Source organism: Zootoca vivipara, chromosome 13 (genome assembly GCF_963506605.1).
Source record: "Zootoca vivipara chromosome 13, rZooViv1.1, whole genome shotgun sequence".
NCBI classification, from domain to species: Eukaryota; Metazoa; Chordata; class Lepidosauria; order Squamata; family Lacertidae; genus Zootoca; species Zootoca vivipara.
Genome location: NC_083288.1, coordinates 41,223,225 through 41,236,219, shown reverse-complemented (window position 1 = coordinate 41,236,219; position 12,995 = coordinate 41,223,225). Strand labels below are relative to the sequence as shown.

Genomic DNA, 12,995 nt, shown 5'->3' with positions numbered 1-12,995 from the left:
ACAAAGTACTTTGCAGAAATCATTTTTTTTTAAAAAAAAGCTTATCTAAACATATTGGAGGGTTGGGAGGGTGGCAACACAAGACTGGGGGCCTTTGCAGTTAATAAAATGCCACATTTCTTCCCAAATCACACTGCCAGCAAGCCATCTGTTGAGGTGATGTAGCAGCCCTGCCTGTAGGCTTGGATTGGAATCCCCGTGAGGCATGATTAAGGGGTAAATCTGGATGACTACGGGGCAATTCAGGGCTCTCTTTCAAAAAGCAGAATTTCCTGGTAGACTGTGTCCACATCTTAAAAGGGAACATTCTCGACAAGCAGAATACCCCACCTTAAATGCCTGTCAGTGCTAGTCAAAAGCAGCCCAGACCGATGGAGAAGATGGTCTTGAAATAGTTCAAAGGTTTCTTAACCTGTCATTTATATTTCCCCATTTTGGTCCCAAAATGGTTTAGGACTAGGATGGGGGGCAAGGACCTGTAGCCCTCCCAATATTGCTGGACTACAATTCCCATCACCTCTGACCAGTGGCCATGCCAGCTGGAGCTGATGGGATTCATAGTCCAACACCATCAGCAAGGTCACAGGTTCCCCCATTCCTCAGTTTAGGGCAGCCCCATATTAGCAACTGTGAACAAGGGATCAAGACCAGGAGAGTTTTTGTTTGAAGGGCACAGGATTAAGTCCGCCTACAAGGGAGACAGGGCAGCTGCCATCATGCCTGGCCATTGTGTGTTGGCAGGGCACTTGTGGGGAGTTGTGGGCCCTCTGGAGGGCACCAGGTTGAAATTAGGAAACTGCACATCCCCAATTAGCACCCCCCCCCTCAAAAATCCAAATATGGTCCAAACCACACTCCCAAGAAAACAATCACCCAAAGGGCGTCCAGCCCTCAGAAGACGTATGGAATCTTTCACTTTATTTACAACCATCCAATCTGCATTCCTCCTTTGGCTGTGTGGAGGCAAAGAAGAGCGAGAGGCGAGTTTCAGCATGAGCGAAGGAGAGACAAGGTGCAGGCACGCAGGTGGGCGGGAGCGAGGGAGCCACCGGATAGGAGAGCGAATCTTAAATAGCTCTATGTACACATCAGTTATTCTTATATATACAAAGCTGCAACGGCAACAAGTTTGGGGCCACAAGCTCAAAGCCATGGGGGCACGAGGAAGGGGGAAATCTGAGGGAGGGACTTAAAAACACCCCATTGACAAAAGCCAAGACATGCACGGAAGCAGGACCAAGACCCGTTCCCCTCTGGTTGCGCTGCCAAGGCTGGCCTCCCTCCAAAACAGATGGAGCCAAGCCTCCCTCCCATGAATGTCTCTCGCAGGCCTCAAGTGACCCAGGCCAGGGAGTGGGGTACATTGGGGCCTCCAGTTGCTGTGCTTTCAACAGGGTCCAGCAGCAAGGGATGATGGGAGTTGCAAGTCCAGCAACATCCAGAGGCCCAAAGGTTCCCCCGATTTAAGGAAAGGAGTACCACCACCACCCAAAATGGGGTAACACAAAAGCATGTTCTTGGAAGCAAGTCGAAGGGGCAGGGGTGGAAAAGTCTGTCCAGGATCAGAACACAAAGAGATGAGGTTGGAATTTCAAGCCAGGAGGAAAGATTGCAGACAGAATTGCAGGTAGAATGAGGGGAAAGGACTTAGCTGTCCCACCCAGCAGTAAATAAGGGAATGGGAACCCACTCCCCTAGATCCAAGGGTAAAACTTGACAAGTCTCAGTGCATGATAGGATGGGATTGGGGGGCCGGGGGGGGGCTTGTTAAACCAGGCACAAATCAGTGACATGATGCGTAAGATGGGGGAGGGTCCCTCAGCCCCACCATCCCAAGTAGGGATTTGGTTCTTGGAGGGGCAAGAGGGGGAAATTCCTCCACCAAGGAATGTGCAAACAAAAAAGGGCGGAGAGGGGGAGAGAAGCGAATTAGGATCAAGGGACGTGGTTGTTTCTTTAAAAAAAAAAAGTGTCAAAATGTAGTACCAGAGATTCTGTCAGCATGAGCCTTCCAGATCTTGGGATTGCCGCTGGTCACAGAATAGAGGGCTGTTGGCTGGGTAGGGGGCATTTAGCCAAACGCCAGGCGGTATTAAGGGACAGGAGGGTCTGGGGAGAAGGAGGGCCTGGAAGGAGTCTGGAGCACCCACGCCAAGGTGCAATGTACTGGCCATTAAGTAACTGAGTTCTCCCAAGTGCCACGGGAAGCCAGCAGCCGAGGATCTGGTCGCCTTCCACGCCTCTCGTCACAGGCTCACCATTTAAGGAATGTGCAAGGTGCCTCGACACTCTCTGCCCCAAAGTCAGGGAGCAAAGAAAAAGGATGCAGTACTGATGTCCTGTAGCTCCTTCCAGCCTGGGAAGTGTTTCACAAGCAGCTCAAAGAGCAGCCAACGGATCCTTAAAACGTACCGCTCTGCCAAAAATGTCCCAGCCGAGTCACTGTAATTTTTTAAAAATCTCGAAGTGGTTGAGCCCATCGCAACTGGGATTGGACCGCTTCAATCTAATCACCCGACCACTCCGGCCCCTGTTGCTCATATGTCCCAGCGCAGTCACCATAGCTCTGATGTCTCCCACACACGGGAGGCACTCAGGAATTTATGCCAGTTTCTTGGAACCCACAATGTCTAATCGCACATAAGCCCCTCTTGACGTTGGTCCCATTTAGTGTTCTGTTGCCCCCGGAGAACTCTGCTGGCACTGGGGTAGCCCCCCTCCTCCCAGATTTCCGCAGGTTAAGAAAGTTCTTCAGGTCAGATCGTCCCTTTTTGGCACCACCAGATCCAGGGTGAACGACCAGGAAAGAGACTCCTGGGTAAGGGTTGTAGCAGCTGCTGAGATGACTGAAAAATGGGGTGCTGGCACAGCAGGAGGGTGGCCCCGGAAGGTCCCAGCCCCAAAGCGGAAGGAGGGGGGGGAATAAATGAGGACGGACAGGGCTGGCTCTCGGTAGATGATGTGCTCGGAGCAGCAGCAGGAGCTGGAAACGGAGGAAAAGGCTCAGGAGAAGTTCTGGACAGGGTGGCTGACCCTCATGCAGGCCCAGTATGTGGCTCGACCAAGGCACACCAAGGCCAGGAGAATAACCAGGGCCCAAGAGGCGTAGATCCCGCCGTATATCCTGGCTTGCTTCCACGTACCAAACTAGAGACAAAAAGGAGAGGCAAAGAGGAGTCAGCAAATGGTGATGCTGCCAGGCTCACTTTCACCACCAGTCAAACGGATAAAGGGGTTTTCTGTGAAAGAGGGAGGGGACTGAGGATATTGGGAGGAGCCTGAGGGCATGCCGTTGCTCAGGGTGCAGCATAAACACCTATGGGGCACAGATAAGCTAGTCTCATGCCAGAAGTGGATGGGGCTCTAACTTCCTGCTTCGCACACACCGCAGTGCTGATATATGTGGGTGAGGTTAGGACCAAACTCTGGGAACCACACTCTTGAGCAGTCCAACGTGCTCGTGTTTCTCTCCAAAACATACCCACCAAGTTTTGCTACCTAGGGACTTTTCAGGAGTTTCCCTTAAAATGTCATCTGCCCCTTTTTAATGTTATGATTTTCTGTACGTGCCCCGTAATTTTGATACCTCAACAAAGCCATTCCACAAATAAGGAATTTGTACGACTTCCAAGATACGACTGTACTGAGAAATAAGCAGCCTGTTCAATGCGTGGGGAATCTCAGGGTCGTGGGCTACTTAAAGCCAAAAGCTGTCCCAGGCCCAGATCTAATGAAACTTCCTAATATTTTGCACTGAAAACTGAGCAGCAGTGGCTAGTTCAGTTTCAGACAGCAAACACCAGGAAGGGCAACACTGGGACTGTGCCTTCTTGCTCACACTCACCGCAAGTCCTGTTGCTGTCACAGCCATCAACACGCCTAGCAGGAAGCAGCAAAAGCATCTCTTCCGGGGATAACGTCGCCCGATGGAGGATCTGGGGGCAGATATAGGCAGCCCATCAAAATGTGCTTAGGGAGCCTCAGTTCTCTGGAGGGATTTGAACACTCAGATCTTAGGGAAGCACTTCAGAGGAGTTTGCCGCACTGGCTGGCCCAGAGCAAGCAGCCAACCTCTGCTCAGGTGACTTAACAAAAAATGCAGCTTGTGCTCTTGAGCAGCCTGGCTCAAAATACATAACACACTTCCAGGTTCACCTGTCCGAGAAAAAGAAGTGCCAGCCCCACTCCCCCAATCCAGCTACTAGTTCATCAGTGGAATGGTCTCCCTCGAGAGGTGGTGGGCTCTCCTTCCTTGGAAGTTTTTAAGCAGAGGTTGGATGGCCACCTGCCATGTATGATCTAGTTGAGATTCCTGCATTGCAGGGGGCTGGACTATAGAAGACACTCAGGGTCCCTTCCAACTCGACAGTTCTGTGATTCTATGAAATGGATACAGCAGCTATTCAGAACATTCCCTCAATCTCCCCCTGCCCCATTAGTGTGGCTTGTGTGTTAAGGAAGAAGGGAGTTAACTCACACTTTACGGCAGTGAGGACATCGTGCTAATGTGCGGTCCGTGAACTCTGTCCACTGAAGGGAGGAAGAAAAAACAAACAAAAAGAAAACATGAAGTAAAACTACTCAACTCCAGAGGTGCCCACCCATCAAGCACACCACCTGCTCATCTGGCTCTTCAAGCAGGTCTGCCAGGGTGCCACAACAGAAGGGTCAAGATTATCCCTTGCCACCCATCCCAAAAGGAATCCCAAAAGCAGAACAAGCCACTCCTTAAATGTAGCATGTGGACCAACTGATTTGTGAATTACACTTTTATCCTGCCCTTCTGCCAGCGAGCCCAGAGCAGTGGATGTTGCTCCCCCAACAATTTTTCGGTGTAACAATCCTGCAAGGGACGTTCTGCCCAGAGATCCCGATGCCCAGAGGCCACCCAGAGGTGAAATTTGAGGCTGACAATTTGATCATGGGCTTCCCAGGCCAAATAGCATCCCAGGGACAGGCAGCCAACCCACTTCCCTCCGCATGTTTTGAGACTGCAACTTCCACCACCCCTGACAATCGGCCACACGGGGGTTGATCTGAGCTGCAGTCCGACCATAACTGGAAGGCCCCACGTTGACTACCTCTGCTCTGTCCATTACATACACCACTGGTTCAGTTGATGTTCTGGAGAAAGGGTATTTTAGGCAAAATAACAACCTACTGTTTCATTTCCAAAAACTGGAGACGGTGGGAAGATCCCAAGTCCTAGCCTTCTCTCTTTCCACCCCGCTCCACCCCCAATGACCCTGGCCTCCCGTCCAAGCACCCCTTACCAGGAAGTTGTTTTTGCAATGTCCGCAGTTGACGCGCACGCCGACAGGCTGTGGCTCAGGACTCAGAGGCCCTGGATGCACTGGGCCCAGGTTAATGATCCTTTTACTGGGAACAGGGGGGGGGGGGAGAGAGAAGAATAAGATTAGATGGCTGCTCTCATAAGCCTTTCCGTGCCTGTACCAGTGGTACAGCCTGGAAACTGGCACACCACCCACTTCCCAATCCCAACATTACTCCTTTATTCCCTGCTTGTTGCCAATATTGCCCCGACATGCAGCTACGGTAGGTCTGTCCTCCCAACAGATCCAGCTTGCCCAGCTAAATTCAGTTCCGCAGCAATACAACTATTGATCATGGCAAGTAAAAAGAAGTGCTCCATCTCTCCATTCCTCACCTCCTAAAACAGGCACCCCCAAACTTCGGCCCTCCAGATGTTTTGGACTACAATTCCCATCATCCCTGACCATAGGGATCATGGGAGTTGTAGGCCAAAACATCTGGAGGGCCGCAGTTTGGGGATGCCTGTCCTAAAACAAGCATCTATGGCCCCCTGCTTCTGTGACATTGTTTTCACAGTTCACACACACAACAATCATCAGGCATCTCTGATCACACAATGCAGCAAACGTTTCCTAGTAAAGACGTTTTTCTCCCCAGGATACAAGGATTCTTAATTTTTATTTCAAACAGCACCAGGCTCCTGGCCGCATCCTGTTCAGGGGTGGGAGGGGTTTCAGATTAAGGCTTCGAGTGAAATTAAAGCCATTTATATCCAGTCAATTGGTTGGTCCTCAAGACAGTGCGCACAATATAATCACCAGAAACAGACTAACTCGGAGCTTATATAACAACTCATTTACAGGTGCCTCCTAGTTAAGGAAATGCCACTGGAAAAGGAGGAGTGGGTAAACAGCTCTCCGATGGTGTCTAGGTCGAGGTGCAAGAGGGCAAAAGGGAAGTCAGGATCAACAGATCTCTGGCAACAGACTTGCAATAGATAAGCAAAAGGTTCCGACTGCCTTAACAAAAAGAAAAATTCTGCCCAATTCTTTCCTTTGATGTTAAGTCACCTGAAACAATGGTGTCAGGTGACTGACAGGTGAGAGGGACTACCCAACTGTCATAGTGGCCCACATATGAGTGAGAAAATTAGGACCCAGATCCTGTAAGTCACCACTCCATAGAGCATAGTGGGGGTGGGGTTCTAGGGTACCCTCCCCCCCACAAGCATATCCCAAGTTCAGAAATCAAACTTCTTTCACCTGGGCTGCAGAAGTGGGGGTCCCACCCCCAAACTCCCCAATGGAATTGCAGCAAAGCTGCCATGTCCCTTTCTCAGCACCTCTCCCAGCCCATTCCGTTACCAGTATATCCGAGGACAGGCAATGCGCTGCGATGTCACTTTGCAGATCAGGAGGCAGTTGCAGGGGCATCTCACATACTTCTTACCAGGCGGGGCATTTTTGATAGGCTGTAGCAGAAAAAAGACAAAAGGACACAATCTGTAAGAAGCAAACACACATCCTGGTTGAAGAGTGAAAGGAGGAGGCCATTAGGGAACGTGAAAGGTCTATTTCTCTAGGGAAAGATCTTGCAGGGTTTCTGTAATTTATAGGGTGGGGCTGCGGAAGGAAAAGGCACAGAGATGGGAGTGTGAGGATGGCTTAGTGGCAGCCAAGATGGCAGAAGGGTGAGAAGCAGGGGCTAGGTGAAATTCTCACTCAGGGCCCAGAATAGCAAGCTAAGGCTGAGAAAAAGGAGTATTCATTGCAGCAGAAGAGGTGGGACTTTAGGCCAGAGAGCCAGTAGGGCAAATGGAGGAGAAAGGCACAGAAATTTGCAGGTTGATTTCCACCCCAGGTCAATATTTTATTCTATATTTGGTCCCAAGTATCTTGAACTGTGTATTATATGACAAGCAACAGTCAGTGCTAAGCAAGGGTTCAGAGCAAGTATTCTGGACCTGGGAGACTCCTTTCGCCGTAAGGCTTTGTAGCTGGTCATAGATAAATCATTAAACTTGCAGCCACACCTCTCCTCCCAATGCAGAAGTGGAGATAAGAATTGTGAAGTGCTTTAAACTCTAGTACGGAATGCAACAATACCTACACCACCCAATTTAAGCAGACCGTCCAATGAATGGCAGAAGTAATAGTAGTTCAATTTACAGTGCAGAAGAGAATGTATGAAAATAACAATGAACTAAGTCACACTGGACTCCAGTGAATATGTCTATAATCTGTCGTGAAGGTTTAGAAGAGGAATGAGGGCTGTGGCCTTGCAGTGTTGCTTGACTTCAATTCTTGTCAACCCTGCCAAGCATGGACAATGGCAAGGAAGGATGGGAGTTGAAATCCACGAACATCTGGAGGACTGCAAGTTCCTCACTTTGGGTTAAGGCACACAAGCCTCCCTCTGCTGCTAAACTACAGCTCTTGATTAGCCCTGTAGTCCAAAACATCTGGAGGGCACCAGGCTGGGGAAGCCAGATATTAAGGAATGTTTCAACACATGAAGAAATCGACATGTGAATGAGCAGGGGCCCCAAATTAAGGCCTGGCAGCCGGATGCAGCCCAATCATCTTCTCAATCCGGCCCACAGACGGACAGGAATCAGCGTGTTTTTACATGAGTAGAATGTGTCCTTTTATTTAAAATGCATCTCTGGGTTATTTGTGGGGCATAGGAATTTGTTCATATTTTTTCCCAAAATATAGTCCAGCCCCCCACAAGATCTGCGGAACAGTGGACGGGCCCCCTGCTGAAAAAGTTTGCTGACCCCTGTGAATGAGGTTTGAATGTGTATTGGGTAATATATAGAGTGATGATTATGTTGGAAGTCTTCACTCTGCTTCAGTGATTTAATTCTCACTGGGGCCATAACAGACAGCTCTGAGGAAAGGCTGGTGGTGAAATTCACAGTATGCAAAACAGGGATTGAAGATTTTTGCATATTTTGATTGGTGGACGGAGGCTTAGAATTTTCATTTGGGCATGGCGATTGGCTGGGGCTAGACCAGTGGGGATTAGAAGTACTGTAGTATATATATGGCCAGGTGTGCAGTAAAAAGGAGGGGTCTGGGAGCTGGAAGGAGTTGGTCAGAATGAATGGACAGCAGAATAAAGGAGGGCCAGGGAAGAAGACAGTCCGAGAAGCACGGCCTCAGAAACACAGAGAGTGGCTCAGTGGCCAGAGATCTGGTTTTATTGAAGATCGCTGAATCACTTGGCTCAATGAGTTAAGTGGAGAATCTGCCTGCAGCCCCAAGGGAAGGAGAGAGAAGCAGCTCAGAGTGTTGGGCTCTGCTAGTGGTTAGGAGTGCTGGAGAGAAGACTTCCAGGGAACCAAGGAAAGATAGATCTGAATGCCAATAGGTCAGCAGAGGACTGATAGAAGAGGCTTCTAGTGGTGACCTCCATTAAGGCTTAATTGGAGAGAACAAAAGGACAATCTGACTAAAGGGTTTCAACAGAGCAATTATTTCCTTAAAGCTAACTTGTTTAATGTTTATAGCTGACCCTAAGCTGCTGGTGGTATTTATAGACTATTCCCATTTAATGATAAAGTATCATATTAAAACAACTAGATAAGCTTGTGCATTTCATGATCTTGAAATATGAATTCTTTCTTCAATTTAGTAACTGTCTGAAAAGCTTTGCACCATACCTCTACCCCACAGATGATGTGTTATTGGTAATTTGAGGTTCCAGAGGCAGAAAGCACAACCGGAATGTGGCAGCAGCACAGCAAACCTGTATAAACCTAGCTCCAAAGTCCAACAGACCATACCTCTTGAACCACACTTTTGTGTTTGTCAGCACCCATAAATGAGATTTCACTTATTGGATGAGAAGAAGCTGAGCTAACTACGGTCAGACAGGTTTCTCCAGGTGATTAAAAAAAGGGGGGGCAGGTTAACTCTAGGTAATTATTCTGGAAAATACATGAAACAACAGAGTGGAGATCTGTAGCTTTGATTTAAAACTTTGGAGGGTGCCCAGACAGCAGTGCATCACATCACAACAACTCTGTGGAATCTGCTTGTCCAAGCATCAAGGCCACTGCTGAGCTGCAATTTCAGCTTCCAAGATTTATGTTCGTATGCCAGACTAGGCTTTAGCGAAATTTTAGCCTATTACCCTCTCTCTCAAGTTTAACACAGAATATTCTAAACAAAGGAACAGTGCAAAGGGAGGAATGGGGAGAAGCAAAGCCAAGAAAGGAAGCTCTGCCCCACTGTGGAAGTGTCCTCATAGCAAGACTTTGCACCAGCCAGGCACCCTGTGTGTTCAAAGTAGTCCATGTACATTATCTTAGTGTAGTGCTTTCAAGAACCCAATAAATCAGAGTCTTATTACCTCCAGAAGGTTCAGACCTACAAGGAACTAGGCATGGGGATAAAGAAAAAGGAAATCCCCACTAGCTCTGTTGTGCAAAGGAACCATCCCCAAATCCTTCACTAACAACATGAGTGCAGGATAAGCTTTTCCTCCTGCTATATATTGGGAACAAGGGATGAGGAACTGAGTCAAGGATGTGCGTCTTTCACCTTCTATTTTCCTTCCATTAAAACTGTTGTGACTAGGGCTCCCTAAGTTGCCCCTTTCATATCTATTTATTGTAAGGCTTTGGGGAGGTTGGGAGGAGATAGCCTTATTTTGGGGAAGGGTGTTTTGCTGTTGCTGTTGGTCTGTACTGTATTTTGAGGTTGTTTTTCTGCAGGGGTTGGTGTTTCACCTGCTTTTTAAGTGTGTTTCTATCCATCGCCCACTTTTCATCTGTAAAATGAGTATGTTTCTTATAATTCCCAGGTGTACCCCTAAAACTCCAAAGAGGTTGGGAACACCTGTGTCAGAGGGCCTAACACTCTTGTTTGGTTGATTGGTGAGGTTGACTGGGATTGCAGAAAGAAGTGATTCATCCCATCCAAATTCATTGCCACCTTTACTCTATTTTTTTGCACTTCTTTCTGCAATCCCAGTCAACATTTGTGGAGGAAGTTCCTCAAAAAGTCAGAGTATATTTTTTAAAAATAAAAAACCTCAAAAGGATCCTGGAGTGGATCCACGATCTCCATTTCCCATTTAAGATGATGAACGCTGGTAGATGAGACAAAATACCTGTTCCCCAACATTTACTAACCAAGTGCAAGTAACTGCCCTCTCCTTTAGATTCTTGCTGAGCAAATTTTAATTCAGAGGTATGTTGCCTCTGTAGCTGGAGATTCCACATAGTCACCATTGACAATTTATAAATCTCTCCTCCTCCATGTTTCTGCGTAAGCCACTTTTAAACCTACCTAAGCTATTGACCCAACACCCTGTCTGGTATCATTAGTTAATTATGTGGGGGTGTGAACAGGAACTGGTATGTCCTCTTCGTTATCCTGAATGTCAATTGGTTTTCACTGTGTGACCCCAGGATCTAATATTATGAGAGAGGAGAGAGAGAGAGAAAAGTTCCTACCCATTTTCTTCTTTTCTCATTAGGTCCCAAGTTAAAAGGAAGTCAGCTGGTTGGTTTCCATCAGCCTAGCACAGCCACCAGCAAGTTGGTGCCCTGAGATGTTTTGTATTGTAACTCCCATCAGCTGTAGTTGGAAACAGCTTGCCAAAGGCTGACTCAACAGTTACCTGGCAAACCAACAGCTTACAGACGAAGCTGACTTATCCCAAGTCAGGCCACTTGTTCACCTAGCTCAGTAGTGCCACCTACACTGACTAGTAGTGGGACTCCTGAATTTCAGGCTGGAAGCCTTTCCCAGATCCACCTGCATATGCCAAAGTTGGAACATCACATCTTTTAGAATGGACACGATGCAGATGTTTTAACACCAAGCTAGATCAGTTGTGCATCTTTTGCCTGAGCTCCAGTCTCATAGTTAAACAAACAGTCCTGCTACAGAAAAAAAAGACCCCACAACTATATTTATGTGTACCTAATGTGCCACCTGGGCTACAACTTGGCTATTAGAAGTGATGTTGTGGATAACAGCTGAGGCTGAGAAATAATGGCTGTTGAGCTAAAGATGAAACAAGCCTAGAGCTTCGCTAATTGAGACAAGATCTGAGCCAAGGATCTCCTGGCACACATCTCCTCCTCTTCACCGCTACCTCAGCCCCACTGTCATCATACCACCCGCCCTTCCAACAGTGCTCACCGTGGCCTCGTTGCAGACGCTGCATTTCACGACATGCTGATGCATCTTGCCCTCAACATTGATGGGGCTCTGGCAAACCCGGCAAGTGATCATGGGAGCACTGCCGCTCTCTGGAGATGCCATAGGCGAGTAGGGTGGGGGGTCCTCTCCGGGAAGCACAGCTGCCTGGCCCCCATCGTTGACCCCACTGAAGGAAGGAAACCCTTTCAAGAGGAAAGAAAGAAGTGTCTGTGGAAAGGGAGCATGGACTATTGCTTCAGTGTCCCAACCCCTCTTCACTCTGCTTCAACCAGACCTGCATCTCAGCTGCCTTTTCCCAAAACACCACACATCACATTTCACAAATACTTCAACAACCCCTTTAAAAAAATCTGTCATCGGCTCTGCCCAAATTCATCCCACGAAACTCCAATATCTACTGGCACTTGGCTTAACTCTTCACCCACTCCACCCCATCGAGTGGATCAGAAAAAGACAAGGATGTTATTCATTTGTTTGTTTATTTTTGCAATCGGACCTCCAACTGTCAGCCAACATATTATTGCCTCCTGTAAATGCTCAAACTCAGCCTTTGGGGGACCCCTCCACAGGGTGATCCACCTCTCCTCTAACATGTTGCCCATCAGACTACTGTGAAGCCAATCATGCCCTCACCTGTCCCTTTTTCTTATCTACGACCCCCCCCCATCCTACAAAAACCTTCCCGGACCACCCCTGAACTTCTCAACTTATTGCCTCACTAATTGCTGGGCGGGGGCGCCTAGAACCCCCATTGCCTGTAGCCCAGCCCCTGCAGCACATGGCCACGCCTTCATTCGAAGTAGCCACGCCTACGCAGCTAAAGACCCCGCCCCTGATGTTCTAACTCCGCTTCTTTTACTTGGGAGGCTTCCCTCGCCTTCTCCCCCCATCGCCCCTCCACTGCTCCCCCACTCAATTGGAATCTCATGCATATCAATGAGGGGGCGTGGCTCACCCTGAGGCGGGTTCGGCTTCCCCGGCGGGTTCGAGGCGGAGGCCGAGACCAGCCCTGCGGGCCCCACCAGCCCTCCAGCGCCGAGGCCGCCCCCATCCCCGGGCTCGGCTGGTAGTAGCGGGGAGCGCTCGCCGTCCGCAGCCATCGCTGCTACTGTTGCTGCTGCAACCGCCCTGTTCTGCGTCCCTCTCGGCTTCCGTAGCGCACGACCCCGCCCCTTGCCCCCCCCCGCGCGCTACTCTAGTCACGTGATGAATGACATCCTGTTCCTGTTGACTGCAAAGAGCCTCATCACGTGAAGGGAGCTAGGGAATTTGTTTAGTGATTGGGCACTCGTGGTGGCGCCCGTGCAGCTCCCGCGCGCCTTGATTGGGCAGGAAACGTGCCCGCCCACAGCATACAATTGCCCCTCAATGCACCCTCATCCCGTGATTCTTCTCTGGCCTTTTCATTGGCTGCTCCTGCAGTCCGCTCCCTCTTGTCCCCTGAGTCATTTCCTCCCGCCCCTCCGTTGATTTACAATACGGCTGTCAGAGCGGTGCGAACTGAGGAACGGTTGACCCACGTGACAAGCAAGCCAAGTG

The 12,995-nt window shown here is 49.1% G+C and overlaps 1 protein-coding gene across 1 annotated transcript; it reads right to left on the bottom strand.

Annotated features, from left to right (window-relative positions):
• Positions 1-1,962: 1,962 nt before the first annotated feature.
• PIP4P1 (phosphatidylinositol-4,5-bisphosphate 4-phosphatase 1) lies at positions 1,963-12,618 on the bottom strand. Its single transcript, XM_035135884.2, has 7 exons — positions 12,412-12,618; positions 11,436-11,638; positions 6,639-6,745; positions 5,274-5,379; positions 4,478-4,530; positions 3,845-3,935; positions 1,963-3,147 (listed from the first exon to the last, which is right to left on the bottom strand). Exons 1-7 carry the CDS (start codon positions 12,554-12,556, stop codon positions 3,004-3,006), a joined length of 849 nt encoding a protein of 282 aa, XP_034991775.1. The 5' UTR covers positions 12,557-12,618; the 3' UTR covers positions 1,963-3,003.
• Positions 12,619-12,995: the final 377 nt, after the last annotated feature.

Bases quoted from the DNA above. Each gene is read 5' to 3' on its own strand.
- PIP4P1 (XM_035135884.2), bottom strand. From the start codon at position 12,556: ATGGCTGCGGACGGCGAGCGCTCCCCGCTACTACCAGCCGAGCCCGGG. The intron at 5,380-6,638 runs GTAACGGAATGG...CCCTGTTCCCAG, and splicing joins GCCTGTCCTCGGATATACTG to TAAAAGGATCATTAACCTGG. The intron at 3,936-4,477 runs GTGAGTTAACTC...ATCTGCCCCCAG, and splicing joins TGTCCTCACTGCCGTAAAGT to ATCCTCCATCGGGCGACGTT.